The sequence below is a fragment of the Vipera berus genome, assembly GCF_964194415.1.
Source record: "Vipera berus genome assembly, chromosome: 6".
In the NCBI taxonomy this organism is placed as follows: Eukaryota; Metazoa; Chordata; class Lepidosauria; order Squamata; family Viperidae; genus Vipera; species Vipera berus.
Window position 1 is genome coordinate 84,615,247 of NC_138208.1, and position 25,302 is coordinate 84,640,548.

At 45.2% G+C, this 25,302-nt stretch overlaps 1 protein-coding gene across 3 annotated transcripts in view; it reads left to right on the top strand.

Moving 5' to 3' along the window:
- Window positions 1-12,108, top strand: part of USP6NL (USP6 N-terminal like) — a 133,807-nt gene extending 121,699 nt beyond the window's left edge. For all 3 annotated transcript variants that reach the window (XM_081330775.1, XM_081330777.1, XM_081330776.1), the window contains one exon: window positions 6,741-12,108. In XM_081330775.1, coding sequence (XP_081186901.1) covers window positions 6,741-8,284 — 1,544 coding nt within the window. In that variant the 3' untranslated portion in view covers window positions 8,285-12,108. The remainder of the gene's footprint in view (window positions 1-6,740) is intronic.
- The last annotated feature ends 13,194 nt before the right edge of the window (window positions 12,109-25,302 follow it).

Here is a 25,302-nt window from a genome sequence, read left to right on the forward strand (position 1 = left end):
TAGCAACCTTGGCTCTTTCATGACTCATGGACTTTAACTCCCAGAATTCCTGAGCCAGCCATGCTGAGGCGAAAGGGAGAGGTTTCCAAGCTGAGCCATGCTGGCTGAGGAATTCTGGGAGTTGAAGTCCACAAGTCATGAAGGGGCCATAGTTCCCCCATGCTGGCTCAGGAATTCTGGGAGTTGAAGTCCACCAGTCATAAAAGAGCCAAGGTTGTCTACCCCTGCCCTTAGGTGGCTGACTTTCTTGTTATGGAAGAAGGGACCTCTTGCACAAGAATGAAAATCTGATTATGGAAGACCGTAGGAAGACTGGGTGATGTCACTGGAATGGGAGGGACCAGTGATGGCTGGGGAATTCTGGGAGTTGAAGTCCATGTGTCTTAAAGTCACCAAACTTGAGAAACACTGTTTTGGGAGCCCTTTCCCAAACCCCATTTGCCCTTGTATTGTATACATTATTCACGCATGGGCATCATGCACGTTTGGACAGCATGTCTATAATGTGACGAACTAAGGTAGCAACCTGCAACTGCATGCACAGATAGTTCTTGACTTACGACTGGTTGCTTAGCAACCATTCAAAGTTACGATGTAAAAAAAACCCCACCCCCAAAAAAGGTACTTGCAACCAGGATTGGAAGCATCCCCAGTCACATTGCATTTTGGGTGCTCAACAATGGGACTGCATTGATGGCTATTTGCAATGTCCCATCGTTACATAACCATGGTTTAGGACTTTTTTTTGCCAGCAAACCAGCATTTACTACCAGTTTCTAAATATATATATATATATATATATATACACTCGTGGGTTTGCTTAACAACTGTGGCGTTTGCTTAACGACTGGATTCACTTAATGACCATGGTGATTCGCTTAACGGCTGCCGTACCAAAAAAGTCATAAAGCCCTATCATTTACGTGACGAACTGCTTAATGAACCTCACGATTTACAACCACGATTCCTGGCTCAGTTGTGGTCGTTAAGTCGAGGACTACCTGTCTTACGTCTTTGAGGCTTCTTTGGGCATTGTAGAAGACGGGTAAAAAAAAAATATCATCCTTCAACAATTGCAGAGTATCACGAAACCCCCATGGTTGCCTGTAGAAACCTCACCATAGCAGGTTTCTTTCCAGCTCAGCTGAGCAGAAATTCCTACAGCTTTCAAGGTCCTGGCTGTTTTGTTTTATCCTGAGCTGAAGCCTGTCGCTGGTTTTAAAAAGAAGACAATGCCTTATGAGCACCGAGTGTCATTTTTGTATTGTTCCTAGCCGTCCCGCTGTAATTACGGGGTTGCAAATTGGGGCACTTGCTTTTTGTGCAAAATGCATAATGGGAACTTGGCTTTTCACCGTGGCTGTAAACATATTGTCATGGAAGGAAGCTCTCCCTCCCACACACACACACACACACACACACGCCCCCACCACCCCGATTTCAAGGGAGTTGCATTTCAAACCGTCTCTGTCAAGTGTCGGAGAGGAGGCAACCGCGCTGCCAGTTGCAGAGCCCGCAGTGCAGAACGCCCCAGAGAGCTTGTTTTTTTTCTTTCACTAGTTCACTTCTAACAACAAACCGAGATCCGCAGAATTCAGCCCTTGCAGCAGCCGCAAGAGACGGCCAAGTGGCGTAGAACCAGCAACGGTGACAGCTCGGATGCTGAGAAGCAGAAAAAGAACGGCGACTTCACTCTTTTAATTAACCAGCCGTTTTTGTCCAGCCTTCTCTTTCTTTCCCCCTCCTCACAAGGGTCCAGTTGTGTGTTTGCCCTGTTTTTAAGAGGCCTTGACAGAAAGCAAGTCGTAAGGGGGGGGGGGGGAAAGTCGCAAAAGACAATGGTTGTGCATTTGGCCAAACAAGCCTTTCGATGGTTTGTTTATGTGTGTGCAAAGTTTGGAATATCAACAACCTTCGCAGACTTATCTCTTTTGACGTTCGAGCCTGGTTGGGTTGAAGTATGTTGCTGGTAATCCCCGACTTGTGGCTAAAATTGAGCCCCAAATTTCTTTTGCTAAGCGAGGTTAACAGCTGCAGTTGTTAAGTTTGTCACATGGTTGTTAAGTGAATCTGGCTTCCCCATTGACTTTGCTTGTCCGAAGGTTGCAAAAGGCGATGATCAGAAGACCCCGCAAGACTGCAACCGTCATAAATATGAGTCAGTTGCCAACCATCTGAATTTGGATTTACATGACCATGGGGAATGCTGCAACGGTCGTGTGAAAAACGGCCGTCAGTCATTTTTTTTTCAGCGGGATTGTAAAACTTTGAACAACCACTAAACAAATCGTTGTAAGTCGAGGACCATCTGTATTTATTAAGCAAATTTATATAGCCGCCCAAGCCACACATAGATGACGCTGGGCAGTTTACAAAATTTTTTAAAAACCCACCATATAGTGAAACTCATTTTTTAAAAAAACCACCACACCCCATGGCAGCAACACAAAACAAATCAAACCAGCAACTTGGTCAGCTCCGTCTCCATTTGGGGTCCCCAGGTGTGCTGACAAAGCCACTTTTTAAAGTCTTTCAGAAAAGCAGCAGGGTGGGGGCCAGGTGTACCTTTGAGAGGAGTGATGTTTCATAAGGGGCCACCCCCAGGAAGGCTGTTTTTCATGGTCCCACCAGATGACTGTCCCTAATCAATGGGATCTGTAACATTGCAAGTTCCATGAGAATCTTAAACTGTGTTTTTTCTGTGTGTGTGTGTGTGTGTGTGTGTGTGTGTGTGTGGAGCCCTTCTCTAAGTCTGCCTTTGTGGGCTGTGCTATATCTGTCCAATTATTTTGTCCACCCGATAGAAACTCACAAGCCCCCTTGCGTGCACAGGCTTTGATCTTCCCAGGCAACAGTTGTGATTTGGGCTGTTAATACATGGTTAATACTTCAATTACAACACCAGCTTCTTAATTGGAGAACTGGCAGTGTAGTTCAAGGTTATTCTGTCTTAGATCTTCCCTGCCCTTTTCAGTGTTCAAAACTCAGGTGTGAGCTTTCAATCTAACATCTAAACAGCTTTGAATCGTGCACACCGGAGCTAATAATGCACTTTCCCTTGCTCTGGCCTGTGAGGGAGAGATGTTACGGAAAACAATCTTCAAAGCAAGAAAGAATTTGGTAACGATGTCTGTCGTATTTTCCCTTGGATGGCTTGAAAGCTTAATGGTAATTAAGAGACCTTAAGTGTGCTAAAAAAAAAGAAAGAATAAAAGCTGCCTTATCAGTCAACCTGGGAACATTTCAATGCTTTTCTTGGGAAAGCATGCACTGACTCAAATTTTTAAAAAGGAGAAGAATCGGAGTGACTGTGTGATGAAGTGTTGTTGATGTTGTTGGAACCTAAAAAGTGTAGATAACCTGGATAGAAATAGGGGTGAAGGGTAATGGGTGGGTTTAAGTTGCAAGCATGAGAGGCACACAGGTATTCTTGTGGGCTCCCCAATAAATATATAGATTGATGATGGTGAACCTATGACATGCACATCACACCTGTGACACATCATGCCATTATTGGCGACACTTGAAGTCTTTGGAAGTCATACAAGGGTGCCTTGCTCTCACACAGCTTTTGAGGCATCCAAAAATCATGCAAGTGTTCTCATGTGATTTTCTGAGGCTTCAGAGGCCCCAAACCCCGATTTACAGAGGGTTCGAAGAAGAGGAGAGGCCTCTTTGTGTGTGTGTGTGTGTGTGTGTGTGTGAGAGAGAGAGAGAGAGAGAGAGAGAGAGAGAGAGAGAGAGAGAGAGAGAGAGAGAGAGAGAGAGAGAGAGAGAGAGTGTTTGTGTGTATATGTGTGTGAAATGCCAGCAGAGTCAAAGTAGGCATTTTCTGAATTTTCGACACGCCAGGCTCAAAATCAGCGATATAGACAAGACAAGGTGTGTCTTAACCCTGGTTACCCACATCCTTGACTGGATGTGGTTATGCAGTCGTTGACTGTCACAGATGTTTTAATTTGGAATTCTGCAAATTGGCCAACTAGCAAAGGACCATAGCTTCAGGCTTGCAAAAGGTCTTAGGTTTAAGACCTCTGACATCTTCAGTGATCAAACACCTAGCTTGTTTGGGGGGGGGTCGTCAAAGGACTGATTGCATAAAGGGAAGTTTGTCACATTACTAGATGTCTGAAAGTGAAAGGGCCATTGTGGGCTTAAGAGCTTCCATTTGGTGGCAAGCTGTCTCCAAGCTGGAGGTCTTTATAATTTCAATTTCTCCCCTCAGGATGCTGCTATAGGGCCTTATACTGTATGTCAAAAGAACTAGACACAGAGAGACTTGTTTCCCTTGTGCCATCACTGTTCTGAACACCTGATTCCCACAGCACTGTCTTTTGTCTAATAAGGATATTTACCCATGTAGTAGGACTGCACTACCATTATCCTTCTCATCTTTCCTATTCCCTTCTCCTGTTGGTACCTTATGATTATGTTATTTTGTTGTTTATATGTATCCTGAGAGCTTCTGCGCTGGAAACAAATTCCTTTTGTGTCTAATCACACTTGGCCAATAGGGAATATTTTATTTTGTTCTATCTGGTGACAGGAGATCCCTGCTGAATAGTTCCAAAGCAGAAATGTGCGACATTTTTCCAGTGAACGGCCCTACTAGGTCTTGGACAGGCATGTCCTTCCCAATGCAAGATCAGGATAAAAAATGAACTCCAATTTCAGTCAGTTTCCATCTGTTTAAAATAATCATAATCATAATAGTAGTAAAGTTGGAAGGGACCTTGGAGGCCATCTAGTCCAACCCCCTGCTCAGGCAGGAAACCCTATACCATTTCAGACAAATGGCTGTCCAGTCTCTTCTTAAAAACTTCCAGTGTTGGAGCATTCACAGCTTCTGGTGGCAGGTTGTTCCACTGGTTAATTGTTCTCACTGTCAGGAAGTTTCTCCTTAGTTCTAGGTTGCTTCTCTCCTTGACTAGTTTCCATCCGTTGATTCTTGTCCTGCCTTCGGGCACTTTGGAGAATAGCTTGACTCCCTCTTCTTTGGGGCAGGCCCTGAGATACTGGAACACTGCTATCATGTTCCCCCTAGACCTTTTCTTCATTAAACTAGACATACCCAATTCAAGCAACCGTTCCTTATATGTTTTAGCCTCCAGACCTCTAATCATCTTCATTGCTCTTCGCTGTACTATTTCTAGAGTCTCAACATCTTTTTTACATCGTGGTGACCAAAACTGGATGCAGTATTCCAGGTGCGGCCTTACCAAGGCATTGTAAAGTGGTATTAGTACTTCACGTGATCTTGATTCTATCCCTCTGTTAATGCAGCCTAGCAGTGTGTTGGCTTTTTTGGCAGCTGTGGCACACGGCTGGCTCATATCTAAGTGATTGTCCACTAGGACTCCGATATCCCTCTCACAGTTACTACTACTGAGCAAGGTACCCCCTATACTGTACCTGTACATTTGGTTTTTCTTGCCTAAATGTAGAACCTTACTTTTTTCACCACTGAATTTAATTTTGTTAGATAGCGCCCAGTGTTCAAGTCTGTCCAGATCCTCCTGTTTCTTAAGCCTGTCTTCTAACGTGATGACTTTAATAATGTTAAATGACCATGTCTTTAATTTACTCTTATGTTATATTGAAAGTTACAATTTGGTGGTAACTTCAGAAGGATCTCATAAGGCAGAGGCCACCAACCTTTTGGGTACCAGGGACCAGTTCCGTGGGGAGAGGGTTTTCTGCGGACAGGAGAGGACGTGGTTTTGGGTACTGCCTGCAACCTGCAGATGGGGCTTTGCTTGTTTGTGCGGACTGGTTGCTGGCATGCTGCAGCCTGGTGCCAGTCCACGGATCAGGGGTTGGGGACCTCTGTTGTAAGGTATGCAGCCAACATTTTGGGAGGGAGGGATGCTCTTCTGCTAGCAATCAGGGAAAGGACCGTGGCTGCAGGTGGTTGTTTTTAAGCAGAGGCAGGACTTGGTCACACCCAATTCTGAGAAAGCGTAATGATTAAGTCCACCACTTCCATTTTTTTAAGGCAAAAAAATAATAATAGTTGGCTGTGCAGTCTGCTCTCGGAGAGCAAGAGATTTGAAACTGATCGTGATTTCCCCCCGTAAATATAATATGGTTCAGTTCATCCAGTATTCTGTTTCAACCCTCTGGCTGTCAGAAGATGCACATCTATACAATTCACAGCAGGCTGAAGAATTCCCCCTGACATCTGACAAGTAATTGCTGAATACGCCAAAGTTTCAGAAACGGGGTTCAGCAATCTGTTGAAATTAAGACCTCGGTTTTCTGGGGTTTCAGAAAAAGCCAGACTTGTCCACTTAAATAGAAAACACCCAGTCGGTAGGTATAGTTTGGATCATGCAAGGATGGATTGCATTTCCCAGAAAATCCTTGCTTGCTTGAATGAGTTTTTTGATAATCAGACATACTGCCTGCAGTTGTTGCCATCCAGGGAAGGGTGGAGGTTGCTTGCATTTGAGCATGAAATCGACGGTAGCTTCTAACCTCTGAGGGTTGAGTTTATCTCTAAACCTTCCAGCATTCTTCTTTTCTTTTCATCTATTTCATACCTTATAATGCATTATTTAAAAAAAAAAACAAAAAACAGGCCAATCTGTCTATGAGCTCACGGTAAGAAGGTGTTTATTTGTTGGAGTTTTTAATTACGAGCTGCCTTGAGTCTCTCTGATTGGAGGCTGTATAAAGCTGATGCGTAAGAGCAGTTTAATTGGCAGACATATTAATTGCTAATTTTATCCGTCTTCTAGGTAAAGAGGATGAATTTCCGAAGAAGCTGGGGAAAATGCCACCTGACAGTCAGCCCGCCATGCTGAATCTCACCCATCTAGTCAACGGACAAAAAAACAACGGTGTATCGAAGGAGGCCCGGGCAAGCCAGAGGACGGCAGAAGGGCCTCGAGAAGGCTCACCAAGAAGATATGGAGAGGGAGGCCCAGAAAACTCACCTACAGCACGGGCAAAGAGAAACCGGGAAAGCCCACCCATAACACGAGCAGAGAGAGGCCGAGAAAGCTCGCCAAACCACCAAAGACGAAAAAATTCTCTGGAGAAGAAGCCTATTTTGAGACATCAGCAAAAGCCGGTAACACTAAACGCACAAAGTGGGTTGCCAACGCACGACGGGGAGAAAGCCAGAGGAAAGCCTGAAACGCAAACAGAGGCTGATCCCAAGCAGAAACCCAACGCAGCTGCGAACCAAAACTCCAATGCAGTATTAACTACAGGGAAAGAGTTTGTGCCACGGTGGATTAAACCTTCCAATGTTAAGATAACTGAAAAAACGACGAAAATCACCATGGAGTTTAAGACTAGATCGCCAAAGCAGGGCAGGGCAGGATCGGCGCCTGCTCCCGACGACGAAGCTCAGCTCTTCAACCTCAAGCAAAAGGTTAGGGTTTGGGATGTGGATGAAAGCAAGCGTGGATCGAATGGCTCGCAGTACGACAACGTTTCCGAAGCTGGCCCGGAGAATGAAAACCTCGTGGAGCAGGCACCAGAAAGAGTTTTTCTGCCAAGTCCAAGGAACACGGCTTTCTCCAACAGTTCCAGAAAAGAGATCGAGAATGGATCTAGTCCACCAAAAATATCCAACACTTATGCCTTCAGCTCTCAACCAAGAGCCCCCAGATATTCGTCCCAATCTGACGGATCAGTTGTTGGCGCCCCCATGAGACAACCACCACCATCTTATAATAATCCACCTGTGTACCAAGGGTTTTCTCCAAAGCACATTACCAAAGTAGGTAACTTCATAGCCACCCAGTACAATCACGGGATACGAACCAGCTCCGCCACCCAGTTGTACATTCCTGATTTTCCACCAGAGGTGGAAACTCGTCAGATGCTCTCTGAGAAGTCCCATAGAAATTACGCTGCCCTCCACCAAAACCTTATCGTGACTCCTTCTAGTCGGATAGAGGTTCTTCCAGATGACATCTTCCCAAACAGCCCCAGGGCACCAAGAGGCCTCCATCCTGCAATTCCTCCAGTAGATTATCTGCCCGATCATAAAAAATGGTCGGATCCCCCTTTAACGTACAGACCGGGAGCCTATGGACTACCCTGGGGTGGGGATGGTGGCCGAAGCCACTTTGCTAACTTGAAGAGACATCCAGCATTTCAGCCGAAGCCTCTTGAAGACCAAAACCTTCCCACCAGACCTCTGGGATACAGGACAGCCTCAGGAGAACTCTCCCCCCCCTCCTACCAATATCCGAGTTCCCCTGGCCCCGCCCGCCATTACAGACACCAAGCCGATGGATTGTCTAGGAACGAATCAGTGCTGCTTTGAAAAAAAGAAAAAAAAAACTCCACTTCCGCTCACCTAAAAGGCTTTGGGTCGAGAGTGACCTAAAACGAGTATTCTTTACCCGGGACAGTTCAAACTACGTGTAGAAAAGCATATAACACTACTTTGCAATGTGTTGAAATTTTGACAAAAGCCGACCCTGAGAAATGAGCAGAGGAAAATGAATCTCATAAACGTAGCAATATCTTCCCCGTGGCTCTCGTGGCCGTTCGTTTGGTTCCGTCGCTTCCTCGGGGGAAACGGACCCAGTTGCCTAAAATTCGCAAAGCCCCCCCCCATGAGCCAGCTGCTTTTTTTTGGGACTCAAAACCACCACCACCCCGGGAGACCCTTGGCTGGGGGGGGGCAGGTGCGGAGTCTGAAAACGGAAGCGTGGATGTCTGGGGACCGTGGCCCACAAAGTACTTTTTTAATTTAACTTTTTTTTTTAGAAAAAAAATATTTTTGCTTAATTTAATTTATAAATCATCCGTTACATAGAAAGGGATTTGGGGTGGGGGTGGGGACGTTTTGACTTTTTTTTTTAAACACACTGCCTCGGCAGCTGCAGAAGAGGGCAAAAAAAAATTGGGTCCTCTGAAGACCATCTCTAGAGAAGGGTGTGGTGGCCTCTGTGTCCAGATCAGTGGCATTCTGACATAGCCAATAAATGGTGCTTGTGTAACCAAGATTGTATGTGAATTGTAGCACGCTGTCAGATATTGGGGCCTTTGGACTGACTCCTTCATGCTTGACCGCTCCAAAGCCAGCTGTGCACTGCGGTAGCTGCCATTTTGAGAGTCCCGGGTGTGTCCTGCTAGGGGGGATTCGAAGCCCAGCGAATGCAATTTATGCATTTGTAGTGTACACGGGGTTAACACGCTAGCCCCTGGTCTGGTTTTACATGGGTCTGGACTGTTCTCCCCTTTTCCAAGTGGGATTTCACCTCTGCCCTGGGGTTGACCGATACTGACCACACGTTCCATTGGTTCAAACCCAATCTGTATCCCGGGTTTTGCTAGTTTGGTTGAGCACATAGTATCTGTATGGCTTGGACCCTGGACAAATGCCCCCCGATGCGTCTATGAAGCTGCAAGACGCAGGGGGCACACGAATCTGTTCCGCACACTAACAATAGGCTGCTCTGCCTCCTGTTAAAACAAACCGCACAACCTGCTGCGTAGGAAGCATGCAGAAGAGCAACCGATCCTCTGCTTTTCCACCCCAGAAAGGTGGTTGTTTTTTTTTTAAAGGACGAGTCAACCCTTCCTGAAACAGCCATCTCCCATCAAAAAAACCCGAAGAGATCCGACCCCTTTGAATGCGTTCTTGATTTCCACAATTGAACACCCAGTGCTTAAACGTGACGGCACGGTTACTTTTGTTCCTTTCTGTCATATATGCTAGCAGTATTGTCTTGGAGGCTTGCGCCGAGGCTGACCTTGGATTTCAGGGTGCTTTTGGTGACACGGTGGACAAGTTCATCCGAAACTGGGTGCCTTTTACTTCGCCAAAAGGGAAACAGCAGAGAAACTAATAATAATAATAATACTAAGAAGAAGAAGTTGGAAGGGACCTTGGAGGTCATCTAGTCCAACCCCCTGCTCAGGCAGGAAACCCTATACCATTTCAGGCAAATGGCTGTCCAGTCTCTTCTTATTGTTCTGTAACAGGGCTCTCCAAACATGGCAACTTTCATTCCCTGGGAATTTTGGGAGTTGAAGTCCACAAATCTTAAAAGTTGCCAAGTTACGGAGACACACACACCCCCCCCCCCGACACAGAACATGTAAAACAAGATGTCCAAGGAGATGGATGCAGTATTCCATTACGGGTTTGCCAGGCTGTTAATTACAATTTTGCACCCACCTAATTCATGGCTATCCTTAAAAACAAACGAAAGCCCGAATTGGTTCGAGCTCGGCGAGTGGAAGTTGCGTCAGCTGATTCCGGGTACTGAGTGACCCAAGGTGTTCTCCGCAGCCTGTTCTTTTGTGCTCAGATAAAACAATTTGACCTTGTAGTGCCTTGATTTGACGAGCACCAAAGCTTCCTAGGCTAGCAGGGGTTTGTTGCGATCTCAAAATGTAGAGCTGTTTCTCTTCTCTTGTTTTGTAATTTCACCCATTCTTCCCTTCTTGAGCATCCTTGTCCATTCCCGTAACAAGCTTGAACACCTTCTTCTCCTCGAGAGCAATAGACTTTTATGCCCTTGATTGGGCTAGTGCTGCTGGAGTGCGAGGCCCTTAAAAGATGATTATAGGTATAAAGTCTAGCGCTGAAGTGCTCCTTCATCCTTGGTGGGAAGCCAGCCAATTTGCTGCATCTTGGAATTTTCACACTTTTTTGACGTTTTTATCACCTAGGGCAAAAAGAGCTGGAGTAAGTAGTTCAGGAAAAAGATGTAGAGATCTTAATCCCACAGGTTTTGGGGAATGGCATGGATGGGCAGCCACTTCTGGTCCCAAAGATCATTATCCCTCCCCCCCCCCCGTGTTTCCAGATACCCTTGTTAGTTCTATTTGTGCAGCAACTATTTTCGTTTTATTTGTGAAGGAATGGGTGGTCTTCTTCGTAGCCCCCCCCCTTCTTTGGTTCACAACCATAATATAGCTCAGGGCTCTCCAGACATGGCACAAGCATATCAAGGCTCTCCAAACTTGGCGATTTTAAGGCTCCCAGAATTCTCCTGACAGCATGGCTGGCTGAGGAATTCTGGGAGTTGAAGGCCAGAAAAAGTTGCCATAATAACTCATACGTTTTTCGTCTAGCGTTTCTCTGGACTTCGCCTCTTCTGCGCTTCAGCAAGACAAGAGTTTGCAGCTCAGTCCAATCTGCACACCCTGCCACTGTGGTTTCTTCAGCAACGCCTTACTCCGTCCAACCTGACCATTATGTTTTCCTTTCTCCTTAAAATTTGCAGCGACAGAGCAGGAGGCCTCCAGAAAGATCCAACATTAACGTAGAAAAGACCTAAAAATGGTCATTCTGGGTCATCCAACTCTGAACAGCACAACCATCCCCCACGTTGTACACCGGCCCGCTCACAAAGATAAAAACGCTGAACAAAAAGATACGGAGACGCTTAGATTTTTGTCTTGACTGCACAAATGGCAAACATGGTCAAACGGCATTGTTCTCCCTCTACACTACATCGGGTTTGTGAAATTTGTAACCCACCAAACTCAGCCTGAATTTTGCACACACAAGGCAACCCCGCTGACAGGTTTGTCAATCCCTTCCACACTGTAACCACCAATCCTGGCCTGTGATCTATGTGAGCTTTCTGAGTTATGAGTCGGACAGACCTGCCTTAAACAAAACACTGTTTTGGTGCCTACATTTGCTGCAGAATGGCATTATTGTGGTCGTGTGTCCTTTTTTTTTAATGAAATAACATTTAGCTTACATGATGGACATCAGTTGCAATTTTTAAAATTAATTTGACTTGTTTCCTCCAAAGGACAATTGGACTCCAGGTCCCATGAGTTCTAACCACTGTAGCCAATGGGACAGAATGATGGGACTTGCCACTCCATACCTTCAAGACTACCTGTTTCCTAACCCTGTTCTAAACTGACAAATAATACTTTGTCTTTTACTTTTCAAGTTTCATTTCTCGCAGTCTAGAAATGTATGTATAGTAACCACGTGATTATGTCATGATCTCAAAGTTTAAACTTTGGCTTTGTGATTTGTAATAATGATAATGAAAGTTAAGCTGTACAATTTACTGGATGCTAGCAGCGGAATGGTGGCAGCTGCGAAGATAGACATGGAGATTGTTAAGTATTGTAGATTTTTATACATAAAATATATATATGCTATTTTTCTTATGTCATCTTTGTTAGTTTTTTTTTAAATCGTGTCTTCCTGCTATTTTTTCCCCCCCTCTGACCTGTGTTCTTAACATGTTAAAAATCACGATTGCATATTCTGTGCCAGTCTCCAAAGTGGCTGTCAAAGGAAGCCGAAATGCAAAGTCGACTGAATCTTTTCAGGTTCTTTCCCCCCCGCCTAAGGAGATGTTATAGCCTGTCAGACTCATTGTGTCTTGAAACCAGATCAAAGTTATCTAGCTTACGGCTTTGAAGCAGTAGTTTAAATAAAAGAATAGGCAAAGATAACCCAACAGTTAAATTCGTAATAACCTGCAAAACCGTGGACGGTGCTTTTTTACCTCTTGGAAAAAAATTACAGACGTGCCTCGATATCTCGGTCTTTGCCTTATTCAAGGCTGCTTAGCGGAACGAGAGGGAAATGGTTGCAGTCCACGGTAGCAGGACCACAAGCCAATTCACGGTCTCGTGGCACCTATGAGATAGGACGAGAGTCCCTGAGGTTTTTACTCCGCTATTGGTTGTTGACTATTGGGAAAGGTGCTCATCTCTGTTTCAAGGCCACTGAGCCAGTACTGTCCAAAGATATTCCTGTGGCCAGCCTGACATCATGGCGCGCTGTAACTTTCCCACCAAATTGCTACCTATTTACCTACTTGCATTTGCGTCCTTTCCAACTGCTAGGTGGGCAGGAGCTGAGGCAAGTAATGACTATATGCTGGGAACACTTACCTTCCCACTGAAGTGGTACCTATTTATCTACTTGCATGCTTTCCAACTGCTAGGTGGGCAGGAGCTGGGGCAAGGACCGGCACTCACCTCACCGCATGGCGCTCAGATCTTGAACCTGGGCTGCCGGCTTTCCAGCCAACTAGCCCAATGTGAGGACCCAGGGCCCCAAACGGAGGCAAAGCAGTCAGCTGGCAAAGGAACAGTTCTTTTATCACTGCCCAACTTCCCCCCAAAAGCTCCCACATAAGCTGGCAAGAGTTCAATCCACGCACACACGCAGGCAAGACAGGTAACCCAAGGACAGAACGTAAACAGTCCTTTTTAACTCTCGGCTTGCCTGCAGTCTGTAAGGAAAGACTCAGAAATGTCTTGTGTGGTTGTGAAGCGGGAAACCAACCAATCCGGATTTCAAAATGTCCAGGTTAGACAAGAGCACAATTCACTATCTCCAGATAACACCTTTGTTCCGGGCGAATGCCCCCACCCCACAGCGTCTCCTTACATCTTAGTCCCCAGGTGTGCCATGTGAAGTGGACCGGGACGCTCTCCTCCCGAGCAATTGAGCCTGCCTACGTTGTTCTCTCCTCCTCTCTGCTCTCCTTGCTCTAGAACAGTGATGGCGAACCTTTGAGAGACCGAGTGCCCAAACTGCAACCCAGAACCCACTTACGTATCGTCAGGTGCCGGGTGGGCGTGGCCCATTGGGTGGGTGTGGCCCATTGGGTGGGTGTGGGTGTGGCTGCGATGGTAATGGCAGACTGGCTGGGACTAAAAAGTTCAATCAATTCCAACTTTGCAAGATGTTTTTTTCCCCCGCGAGAAGTTGAAATTGATTGAGCCTTTTTTTTTTTTGCACACAGCGGCGGAGGCCTAAAGCGAAAAGGTTTTATAAAACCCAGCTGAAGGCCTAGGGCTGGGGCGACAGCACACGTGCCCACAGAGAGGGCTCTGCGTGCCACCTGTGGCACGCGTGCCATAGGTTCGCCACCACGGCTCTAGAATCAGGTGGGGGGCTTGCTCCTCGCCTGGACTCTGCCTTCCCTGTTCCACACCTGAAGGGCCCTGGCCTGCCTCAGCCTGCTCGTCCCTACAGTCCTCCGAAGCCACAAACGCCCCCTTCTGGGCCTCAACAAAGCACTCCATGTCATCCTCGGAGTCGGGCTCCGATGGAGACATGACACCCAGCATCTTAACCGCTGAGCCACTGCACCGCCCCTTGAACCACATGCTGCCCCCCCTATTAGATAGATGTCTGGCATCCCGCTGATGCTGGCAGAGAGGGCCTAGGTTGGATCCTGTCAATCAACTATCAGGATCCAGAAGAGGCGTCTTATCTGCTGCGGCACCGCCCTTTGAAAGACACACCCACCCACACCCACACCCCTTGCTACCTGCTCTCCACCCATCCATCTTTTTGTTTATCACACCGATAGGCAGGTAGTCCTCGACTTACAGCAGTTTGTCTAGTGACCGTTCAAAGTTACGACGTCAGTGAGAAAAGTGACTTCAGGCCGATTTCACATTTACGGCTGTGGTAGTCTCCAATGGTCGCATGATCAAAATTCAAGAAACTTGGCAACTGACTGGCGATTATGACGGTCGCAGCGTCCCAGGTTCATGCGATCCCTTCGGACAAGCCAAGTCAATGGGGGGAGCCAGATTCTTTTAACCACCTTGTCGCTAACGGCTACAGTGGTTCACTTAACAACTGTGGCAAGGAAGGTTGTAAAATGGGGCAAAACTCACTGAACAAATGTCTCATTTAACAACAGAAATGTTGGGCTCAATTGTGGCCGTAAGTCGAGAACTACCTGTATTCCGGCTGTGTTCTTTTTCATTATTTATTTTATTGTTCTATTGTTTACTTCTGTTTACACTCTTCATTTCTTCCTTTTTATTGTTGTAAGCCCCCTAGAGCAGCCCCGTGACGGCAAATAAATTTAACAAATGACGATAACAATCTGTCAGGGTTGTTATTATTACAGTTATTATTGCGATAAATAATACTGGTTGTCCTCGACTTAACAATGGTTCATTTAGTGACTGTTCAAAGTTACAACAGCATTGAAACAAAGTGACTTACGACTGTTTTTCACACGGCGTTGCAGCATCTTCATGGACACGTGATCAAAATTCAGGCGCTCGGCAACCGACTCGTATTTATGACGGTCGTAGTGTCCCAGGGCCACGTGATCCCCTTTTGTGACCTTCTGACAAGCAAAGTCAATGGGGGAAGCCAGATCCACTTAAGAACCGTGTTATTACCTTAACACTGGCATATCAAACTGCTGGCCCACGGGCTGGATGCGTCACGCCAAAACCGCGCCCACCCCATTGGATACATTGCGCAATGTCACGTGACGACATGCCTGCCTTAACACCTACATGGATTCACTTAACAACTGTAGCAAGAAAGGGGGCAAAAATGGGGCCAGGCTCACTCAACAAATGTCTCACTTAGCAACAAAAATGTTGGACTCTTGTGCTCGTAAGTCGAAGACTACCTGTAAGACTACCCGTATAGACTACTGCAATGCTCTCTACATGGGGCTGCCCTTGAAGACCACCTGGAGGCTTCAGCTGGTGCAGAGTGCGGCTGCACGGGTAGTGATGGGAGCACCCCGATACTCCCATATTACACCCCTCCTGCGTGAGCTGCATTGGTTACCGGTTGCCCTCCGGGTGAGATTTAAGGTGCTGGTACTTACTTTTAAAGCCCTACATGGCTTAGGCCTGGGATACTTGCAGGACCATCTGCTGCCGGGAACGACTTCCCATCGCCCAGTGCGCTCACACAGAGAAGGCCTCCTCAGGGTACCGTCGGCTAGACATTGTTGGCCGGCGACCCCCAGGGGGAGGGCCTTCTCTGTGGGAGCGCCAGCCCTGTGGAACCAGCTCCCCCCTGAGCTTCGGATGGCCCAAGATCTCCAGTCCTTTCGCCGCGGCCTCAAAACACTCCTTTTCCACCTGGCTGACCTGGACTGACAGGGATTTTAATTATGTTTACAATTTTTAACTCTAATTTTAATTTATTTTAATTTTAAATTTTAATTTATTGTACAGAGGCCTTTAATTTTAATTTTATCTTAATTTCTGTATTTATTGTATGTTATTGTTGTTAGCCGCCCTGAGTCCTTCGGGAGATAGGGCGGGATTTAAGTCCCATTAATAAATAAATAAATAAATAAATTTATTCCTTTTTGTTAGTATCAATTTAGGACTGTTCTACTTGAGATCAATCACCAGTGGTCAGAACACCTTGTCTGCAGCCAATACTTGGCGTCGTCTTCCATAGGTTTGGCTTCCCCTGCCTTCTCTGATCCCCCTGGCTTACATCTTCCTTTCTCCAAATGGAGGGAAGGGAAGGCGTTTGATGGAAAACCAGAATACAATATTAAAAAAGCAAATAAAACAACCGCGGTGACAATGGGATTGCAGGCAGAAAGCAATTTCAAGAAGGCTTCCTGGTATTATTAAAAGCTATTTAAAGTGCAAAAGATCTGATTGAGTTGACCTCGCTTCGTTCCTTCCCTCCTTCTCCAGCCTTTGTTGATGCGAGCGAGCAAGATCGAGCAGCTACAGCCTTGACTTCAAATCCTGAAATTCACGATTGATTGATGGATGGATGGATTATGTGCCATCGAGTGTCCAACTTTGGCAACTTTTAAGACCTGCTGTGGATTTCAACTCCTAGAATTCACCAGCCAGCACGGTTGACTGAGGAATACTGAGAGTTGAAGTCCACAGGTCTTAAAGTGGGGAAAGTTTAGAGACCCCTGTGGTAGAGAATCCAAGCTTTGGACTCTGGGAAGTTGGTGGAAGAGCACGGAGAAGTTGAGAGATGGCAACCTCATCATGCTTTTAAGCTTTATGCATCAGACCCAACTAGCATGTTAAGTGAATCCATGTAGGTATTAAGGCAGGCATGTCGTCACGTGCCATTGCGCAATGTATCAGGACTTTTTCTCCATTGCCGGCAATGGGGTGGGCGCGGTTTTGGCATGCCTGATGGGATGGGGTTGGGTTTTATAAATCGGTCTTAACTTTTTAATGTGTACTAATTTATTTACGGGCATTGCTGTTTAATTACTTTTTAATTTTTGTATCTTGTTTTTTATTATGTATTGCCCTGTTCACCGCCCTGTGTCCTTCGGGAGAAGGGCGGTATACAAATTAAATAAATAAATAAATAAATAAATAAATAAATAAATAAATAAATGTCCAACGGGAAGACGTGCTTGGACCTGTAAGCCAGCCCCATCTTGAGGTCCTGCAGGTTGCTTCCCCGGTGTAAGGAGACAAACTGCAAATGACTTAATGGAGTTGTGTATTTTTTTATTTTTTTTATTTTTTTTATTACATTTATATCCCGCCCTTCTCCAAAGACTCAGGGCGGCTTACAAGCTTAGCAGTAGCCTGATTATCTTAGCAGTGTACCTGATTATCTTTGGGCTACGTATGCTAACCACGACTGCTTTGTATGATCATACAATACCAGAACTGTGGAACTGCATTGGCTGCTAATTGATCTGCAGGATTTCAATTCCTGAATTCAAGCCCAACAAGGTTTGGCATCTGCTTCCACCTTTGGTTGACCCTGTCTGGAGAACAAGGCAAGGTGATCATTCTAGAGCCACAGGTCCCCTGTTTAGCTTTGACCAGCATGCTCTTCTCCTTTCTGTGAGGCTCACCTAGCAAAGTCTGACTCCAGTTGGGAACCATTTTGGTGGCATGAAAAGGTAACAAAAGACATACTAAGAAATGTAGAGAAGGCCAGTGAATCGCACAGCAGAGCAGAGGCTGAGTGATAATTCTAATAGTCGGGTAAATCCCTTCACGCGGCTGCTGGGAGACGTGATGGCAACTATAAGATTATCTTAAGAATGGAGTAACACAAATTTCTCCCTGCCGATCACTTCCAGATACGTAGGGATTGCAACTCTCCAAATGCCCCAGCATTCATTCATTCATTCATTTATTCATTGCAGTTTTAAGCTGCTTCAGTCCTACAACTCAAAGCAGAACTTTAGAAGGAATGCCTGAGCAAATAAAGCATATGCTTTCAAATGAAGCCTAGTTCAGACAACTTGCCGAGATACTGTTGGAGCTGGGTTTCAACAGCACAGCAAATCACCAACTGCTGAAGCCCAATTTTAACTTCACCCAGCATGATTTGGAGAACTCCCTCATTTTCCCCCCACCCCCACCCCCAGCCCCACACACCTGGATGAGGCAGTCCATGTGAAGTTCACCTTGTAGAATTGTCCACCTATGTCCTACATATTGCAGCACAGAATATAGGATTAGAGAGCTGGAAGGGATCCTCTAGTCCAGGGGTCTAGAGGATCCCTTCCAGCTCTCTAATCCTATATTCCTTGCTGCACCTTTGGCGGTACCGGGCTGTGGCATGTCTGCACAAAAAAACAAAGCCTCATCCGTGGGATGCAGGCAGCACATAAAACCACACACTCTCCGGTCCGTGGAAAAACCTTTCTCCAACGGAACTGGTCCGTGGTGCCCAAAAGGTCGGGGACCTCTGCTCTAGTCCAAACCCCTACTCAAGGCAGGAGACTTCCACCACCCCAGTCAAATGGTTGTCCTGTCTACTTTTGGCAACCTCCAATGATGGAACACCCACAACTCCAGGAGGCAAGCTATTCCACTGATAAATTGTTCTCCCTGTCAGAAAATTTCTCCTTAGTTCTAGATTAGATCCAATGAGCTATAAAAAAGCTCCACCCATGATGTCTTGTCTTGACCCCGCCCATGAGCTTTGGAGAATAAGTCAATCCCCTCTTCTCTGTGACAGCCCCTTAAGTGCCAGAAGACAACTATCATGTCCCCCCCGCCCCCCAGTATCCCAAAAGTGTTTTTTTTCCAGGAGGCAACTGGACTTCCTTGTTTTTCTTTGAAGACGTTTCGCTTCTCATCTAAGAAGCTTCCTCAGCTCTGACTGGATGGTGGGGAATGGAAGGATTTATACTCTTTGCAGACAGCTGGTCATTTGCCTTCTTTTAGAGAGTTGTTGAAGCACTTGGAGGTTTGTCAACGACTCTCTAAAAGGATGCAAATGACCAGCTGTCTGCAAGGAATATAAATCCTTCCAGTCAGAGCTGAAGAAGCTTCTTGGACGAGAAGCAAAATGTCTTCAAAGAAAAACAAGGAAGTCCAGTTGCCTCCTGAAAAAGCACTTTTGGGACAACCATGACCTGGATGACTGAGAATCTTCATAGACTTATATCCCCCCCAATCCATCTCTTAGGCTAGACTCTCTCAACCATTCATCATACAATTTAGCCTCCAGACACTTTATCATCCATGTTGCTCGTCTCACTTTCCAGGGTCTCAACAATCCAAAGACTACCACTACAGTAGAAGAGAATATTTGTAGCTCAGGGTTGAAATGAGGGGTCCTTAATGCTCTCTTAGTTCGGTGGGTTTTTTGCAGATGTTTCATTACCCAACTAGGCAACGTCGTCAATGCACATCAATGTTACTTAATTCAGGTAATGATAAGATAAGATAAGATAACCTTTATTGTCATTTTTTTTTTACTCTGGGCACAATGGCACACATCAAAAATGAAATTTAGTTGCCCGCTCTCAAAGTGGAACACATACATGACACACCTAAACCATACTATATACAACAGGGGTCTTCAAACTCAGCCCTTTTATGACTCATGGACTTCAAGTGCCAGAATTCCTCAGCCAGCATGCCTGGCTGAGGAATTCTGGGAGTTGAAGTCCATGAGTCATAAAAGGGCCGAGTTTGAAGACCCCTGATATACAACACATGTATAGACCCGCACCCCTACATATACATAACAAATAAATATTAAATACTGTCCATCTTGAATACATAACGGAAGGAGGAAGCCTGAGAGTTCACAAGGTTCATGCTGTATGGAATGAAACTGTGGCTGAATCTGGATGTTCTGCTACGGATACCACGAAGCCCCCTCCTCCCAGAAGGCAACAAGGAAAACAGGTGGTGAAGAGGTGTAGTGTCCCAGATAATCTTGCAGACCCTGTTCAAACAACACTTCTGTGCTATGTCCTGGATGGAAGGGAGGGAACTGCCAATGATCTTTTTGGCCGTCCTCACCACTCTCTGCACCGCCTTCCTGTCTGAAGCAGGGATGCTCCAAACCAGAGTGTGATGCCGTATGACAGGATGCTCTCGATTGTCCCTCTGTAGAAAGTGGTAAGGACAGGGGAAAGAAAATGTGCTTTCCTCATGCGATGCAGAAAATGAAATGTCTGCAATAATACAGCCAAGGTCAGAAAGCACCAAGGACACCCCCCCCACCCTCCCGCAGTCCAGTTGTCACACATGCTATCTTGGGTTGGAACCTAACAAAGTTTCCAAGTGATGCTTTCGAGTGGTTTCCACCACCACAAAGAACCTATTTTGAAGGAAAAGTGAACTAGCATATTGTTTGCCTGCAGAATCTGCAATATTAAGAGAGGCCTTGTCTGCCAAAAGCAATATCGCAAAGCAAATATCACAGGCAAAAGTTTAATAATGCGTTGCTCTCAAAACCAAAATGCTTTCGAGCAGGTGCACGTCAGATTTAGTGGCTTTTATCCCATGGATGGAGATGGACCTACATCAAGCTTAGGTCTGTTCAATATAATGCCCATCATCCTTGGCCAGTGGGTGAGTTAATAGGGTGGAAGACACAGGTCGGAGAAAGATGGTTTTAGTATAGTGAATTGTCATCTGCTATCTAAACGTTGTTGTGGGGTCCTTGGTGCTCTCTGGACCTGGCTGTTTTCTTGCAGACGTTTCATTACCCAACTAGGTAACATCATCAGGTCTAGAAAGGAATGGGTTTGGTCCCTGAAGAGTGGGGTTTGCTTCCTTCTAGCGGTGATGATGTTACCTTGTTGGGTAAGGAGATGTCTGCAGGGCGTGGTAGGCCTGGCTGTGAGGGCTCTTTGTTTTGTTTTGTTTGTTTTATTAAATTTGTATACCGCCCTTCTCCCGAAGGACTCAGGGCACATATAAATAGAAAATACAAAAATTAAAAGAGAATTAAATAATCGCCCAGAATAAAACAGTAGCAATATAAAAACCCATTAAAAACCCTGACATCCCCCATCAGGCCAGGCCAGCTTGTTCAAATAAATGGGTCTTCAGACCGCGCCAGAAGGAGCGAAGGTCCGGTGCCGTCCGGAGCTCAACCGGCAGCTGGTTCCATAAAGCCGGAGCGCCCACAGAAAAGGCCCTCCCCCTGGGGGCCACCAGCCGAAATTCTCTGACCGGAGGCACCCTGAGGAGGCCCTCTCTGTGGGAACGCACAGGGCAGAGGGAAGTTGACGCCGGCAGCAGGTGGTCCCCGAGGTATTCCGGACCCATGCCATGTTTGGCACCCATGCCATCTTTGGCATGGTAAGCGGTTGTGGGCTGCACAGGGTAGCTCCCCCCTCTCCCACCTACCTTGTGGCAGCAGCCCCCCACCTCTCCCCGCCTCCCCCCCCGCAAAGAACCAGTTGTTAAATTATTTGAATCCCACCACTGGTGACAAGTGTGAAAAACGATTGTAAGTGACTTCTTTCAGCGCCCTTGTAACTTGGAACAGTCACTAAAAGAATGGCCGTAAGTTGAAGACTTTTATACTCTTAAATCTTTTGGATGTAACTAATGGGTTCTGAAGGCAACCCATTCGCCAACATGGATTAGATGCCTCGGTGGGATTTCCCACCCCGCACCACCCTCAAAAATGTAAAAAAACCCAAAAACACCCCATAGAGATCCTGCAAGATGTGGCCACCTCTGAAACCCACCCAGCGCTTGGATCGGTGAAATATAACATCATTTTATCATTGTGCCTTTTCTGCTTCCCAACAGGGCAAATATTTTTTTTTATTCTATAACTTAATGAATTCAAGTGATGTGTTTCTACCTTTCACAGATGCCAGGTTACTTTCTGGCCTATCCAACTGACTTGGTGAAAAAGAAACTTTTTTGAGGAAAAACAAAAAACAAAAACAAACCTACTTACTCAGTGGTGACTTCTGGAGCAATATCAAAAAATTGCCCTTTCAATTTTTCAGCCTTACGTTCCGTCCCCGTATGGTCTTTCGTTGCTCTGCATCCAAGTGTTGTTTGAGCCAAGGTCTTTGATTATGTTGAATGCCCTTTTTGGATCCATCGTAATTATTGCCTTCAATGATTTCTCTAAAAGGTTGGGTTTTTCGCCCACCCATCTCTTTAGAAATGAATAATTTCTGGTTCCTATTTGAGCAGGGACAAAACTGAAGGAATTATAATTTTCCTTTGTTCCCAGCCTTAACAGGCATAGCAGGAAAGTTGTTTACTTAAGGGGGCAAAACAGCAGCTTTTATATATATATATATTTGGAGTTTGAAGAATAGAAGGAAATGATTAGCTGTGGATGAAATCACCTAAGCGAGCACAAAAGAAGTCAAGTACATTAAACCATCTCGGAACCCCTTCGCTTTGTGAAATAGAAGTTTTAGAAACCAAGATTTACATTTGATTTGCTATTATTGAATACCTGGTTCTTTGGCTTTTTGTAATGTTATTGTTTTGGCAAGTACCGGCTGGGTCCCAATTTTTGCGACCGCTGGTTTGTACAGTTGGGATAATGGTTGCTCCATTTACAGGAAGACATGGTGTCACAAAGTCTTAGGTTTTGTTAGACGGGAGAAATTTCCATTGAGTACAAAAGATGCTGGGTAAAAAAACTAAATGGGAGGTCAGTTTCCCCTATGGCAAATCTATGCAGGCTTTGTTGGCCCGGCTGGTGTTTCACCATTGTGTTAACCACTGAGTGGTTTTCCTTAGCTTCTAGCTGAGTCTATTCATGGTCTGAATGTGCTCCAAATTTATTCTTTAAGCCTCCATGTGGGAGTGGTTATGCTACAATCATTTTTCCCTCCCCAGACTAAAGTGATTCTCCAGAATGATTTTTTTTAAAACAATCATTTTAGGGTTGTAGGTGGACCAGCATGAAAACTCAGAATTTACCAAAGTTTTCAGAAGGTCCAAGGAGAGAGGTGTCTTCGAAACTCCTATCCTAAAGGAGAAGAGAAACTGAAGATGTTCGCTGTTTTCATGGCTTGCAAAGGAAAGAGTTAAACAGAAAAAGGATTATGAGCAGCTTTTGGAAAAAAGTAGGTGGTTATAGAGAGAAAAGCTGAAAGATTTGCAGGGTTAGGGTGACTTTCTTTCTCTCTTTCTTTCTCGCTTTCTCTTTCTTTCTTTCTTTCTTTCTTTCTTTCTTTCTTTCTTTCTTTCTTTCTTTCTTTCTTTCTTTCTTTCTTTCTTTCTCTCTCTCCCTCCCTTTCTCTCTCTCTCTTTCTTTCTTTCTTTCCTTCCCTTCCTTCCTTCCTTCCTTCCTTTCTCCCTCCCTCCCTCCCTTTCTTTCTTTTCCTTCCTTCCTTCCTTCCTTCCTTCCTTCCTTCTTCTCTCTGTCTCTTTCTTTCTTTCTTTCTTTCTTTCTTTCTTTCTTTCTTTCTTTCTTTCTTTCTTTCTTTCTTTCTTTCCTTCCTTCCTTCCTTCCTTCCTTCCTTCCTTCCTTCCTTCCTTCCTTCCTTCCTTCTTCTCTGTCCATCCTTTCTTTCTTTCTTTCTTTCTTTCTTTCTTTCTTTCTTTCTTTCTTTCTTTCTTTCTTTCTTTCTTTCTTTCTTTCTTTCTTTCTTTCTTTCTTTCTTTCTTTCTTTCTTTCTTTCTTTCTTCTTTGTGTCCTGGCTCTATTATTTGTACAAATAAGGCGACAAATATATCCGACACACTTTCCTCCTCTTATTTTTCCCACCACAGCAGCCTTGGGAGTGAGTTGGGGTGAGAAAAGAATGATTGGCCCAAACTCACCCAGTTGGCTTTCATGCCTAACGTGGGTCTAGAACAGGGGTGTCCAACTGCTGGCAAGCGGGCTGGATGCGTCACGAGGAAATCCTGCCCACCCCATTGTCAGCAACGGGGGAAAAGTTCCGATACGTCACGCGACGTCACGTGACGTTGCGAGTTTGACATGTCTGGTCTAGAACCACTGGCTTTCATGGTTAAGGCAGGACTAGAACTCATCCCCTCCCAGTGATTGGCCCAAAGTCACCCAGGTCGCTTTCATGGCTAAGGCGGGACTAGAACTTATAGTCTCCTGATGATTGGCCCAGTCACCCAGACATCCTCCTGGGTGTCTTCATGTCCTGGACCGATCCCTAGGAATCAAATCTGATTTAAGGGCATTTTTATAAAAAGGTGTCTAATATAGCCTCTTTAGCCTTATAGAAAATGAATCTTATTATTCCAACAGAGAAAACTGTATTTTGACAGATCTAGGGAGAAGACTACTCTGTCTAAAAAGAGGTGATTGGAAGAGAGAGAGAGAGAGAGAGAGAGAGAGAAAGAGGATGAGAGAGAAAAAGAAAGAGACAGAATGTGTGTGAGTGAGAGAGAAAGAATGAGTGAGAAAGAAAGAGAAAGAATGAGAGAACGAGAGAAAGAAAGAATGAGAGGGGGGGGGAAAGAGAAGAAAACTATTTTCAATCTAACAAGAGCCTTGTCAATTTCAGAGGCACCTTGGAGATTTTTTTACTGAGCTGACATCTGAAACTCTTCAGAATGAGCTAAATGGGTCCCAGGTTTGAAGTGGCGATACAGAGCTGATTGCAACACAAGAGGAAAATGAATTGTATTAACTCCAACAGACTTTGGGAAACTTACAGTGATGACAAAGTCTGCAATGTTCCGCTTCAGAGACCCTTGGCTCCTATTCGGCTTTTATTTTTATTTTATTTTTATTTTTTAAAAAATCCTTTTTAAAAAAAATCACCAACAGCTCCAAGTTGGAAAGAAGGTCAAGAAAAGGCCTCCGTTTTATTCTTTTGCTTGAGCATCAATTCATCATTAATAACGGCATTGAAGAGCAATTGTTATACCTGCTTACAATTTCCTGCCCGAGAACAATAGATTTATTCGATCTTTCTGTTCGCGCGTGTTGGGATCAAACATGGGGGAAAAAATGTACTTTTCCATTTTTCATATGCTGCGTGGATAATAATAAAAAAAATAAGCAAAGCGTCCTTGGTCTATAATCAAATCACAAAGCAAATTATTCCCAGGTTGAATGCACTATTTAAATAACTTGATTATACGTGTTGGAGCCTCACCCTAAAGGAACAAGGTTGTCTATTCTCTGTCCACTGAGTAGGGGCTTCTCCTTGTTATTGGTTGGAAATTAATCTTTGTCTTTTGACTGCAGAATGTTTTCAACATGTTTTTTTTTAAACATTCTGATTGGTCTTCCTGATCTGGCCACTTAGTGGATTTTGGGATTGCTTATCTAGAGCAGGGGTCTTCAAACTTGGCAAGGGCTGGCTGAGGAATTTTTGGAGTTGAAGTCCACCAGTCTTAAAGTTGCTAAGTTTGAAGGCCCCTGATCTAGAGTCTCGACTAGTCTGTGCCCTTCGAGCAGAA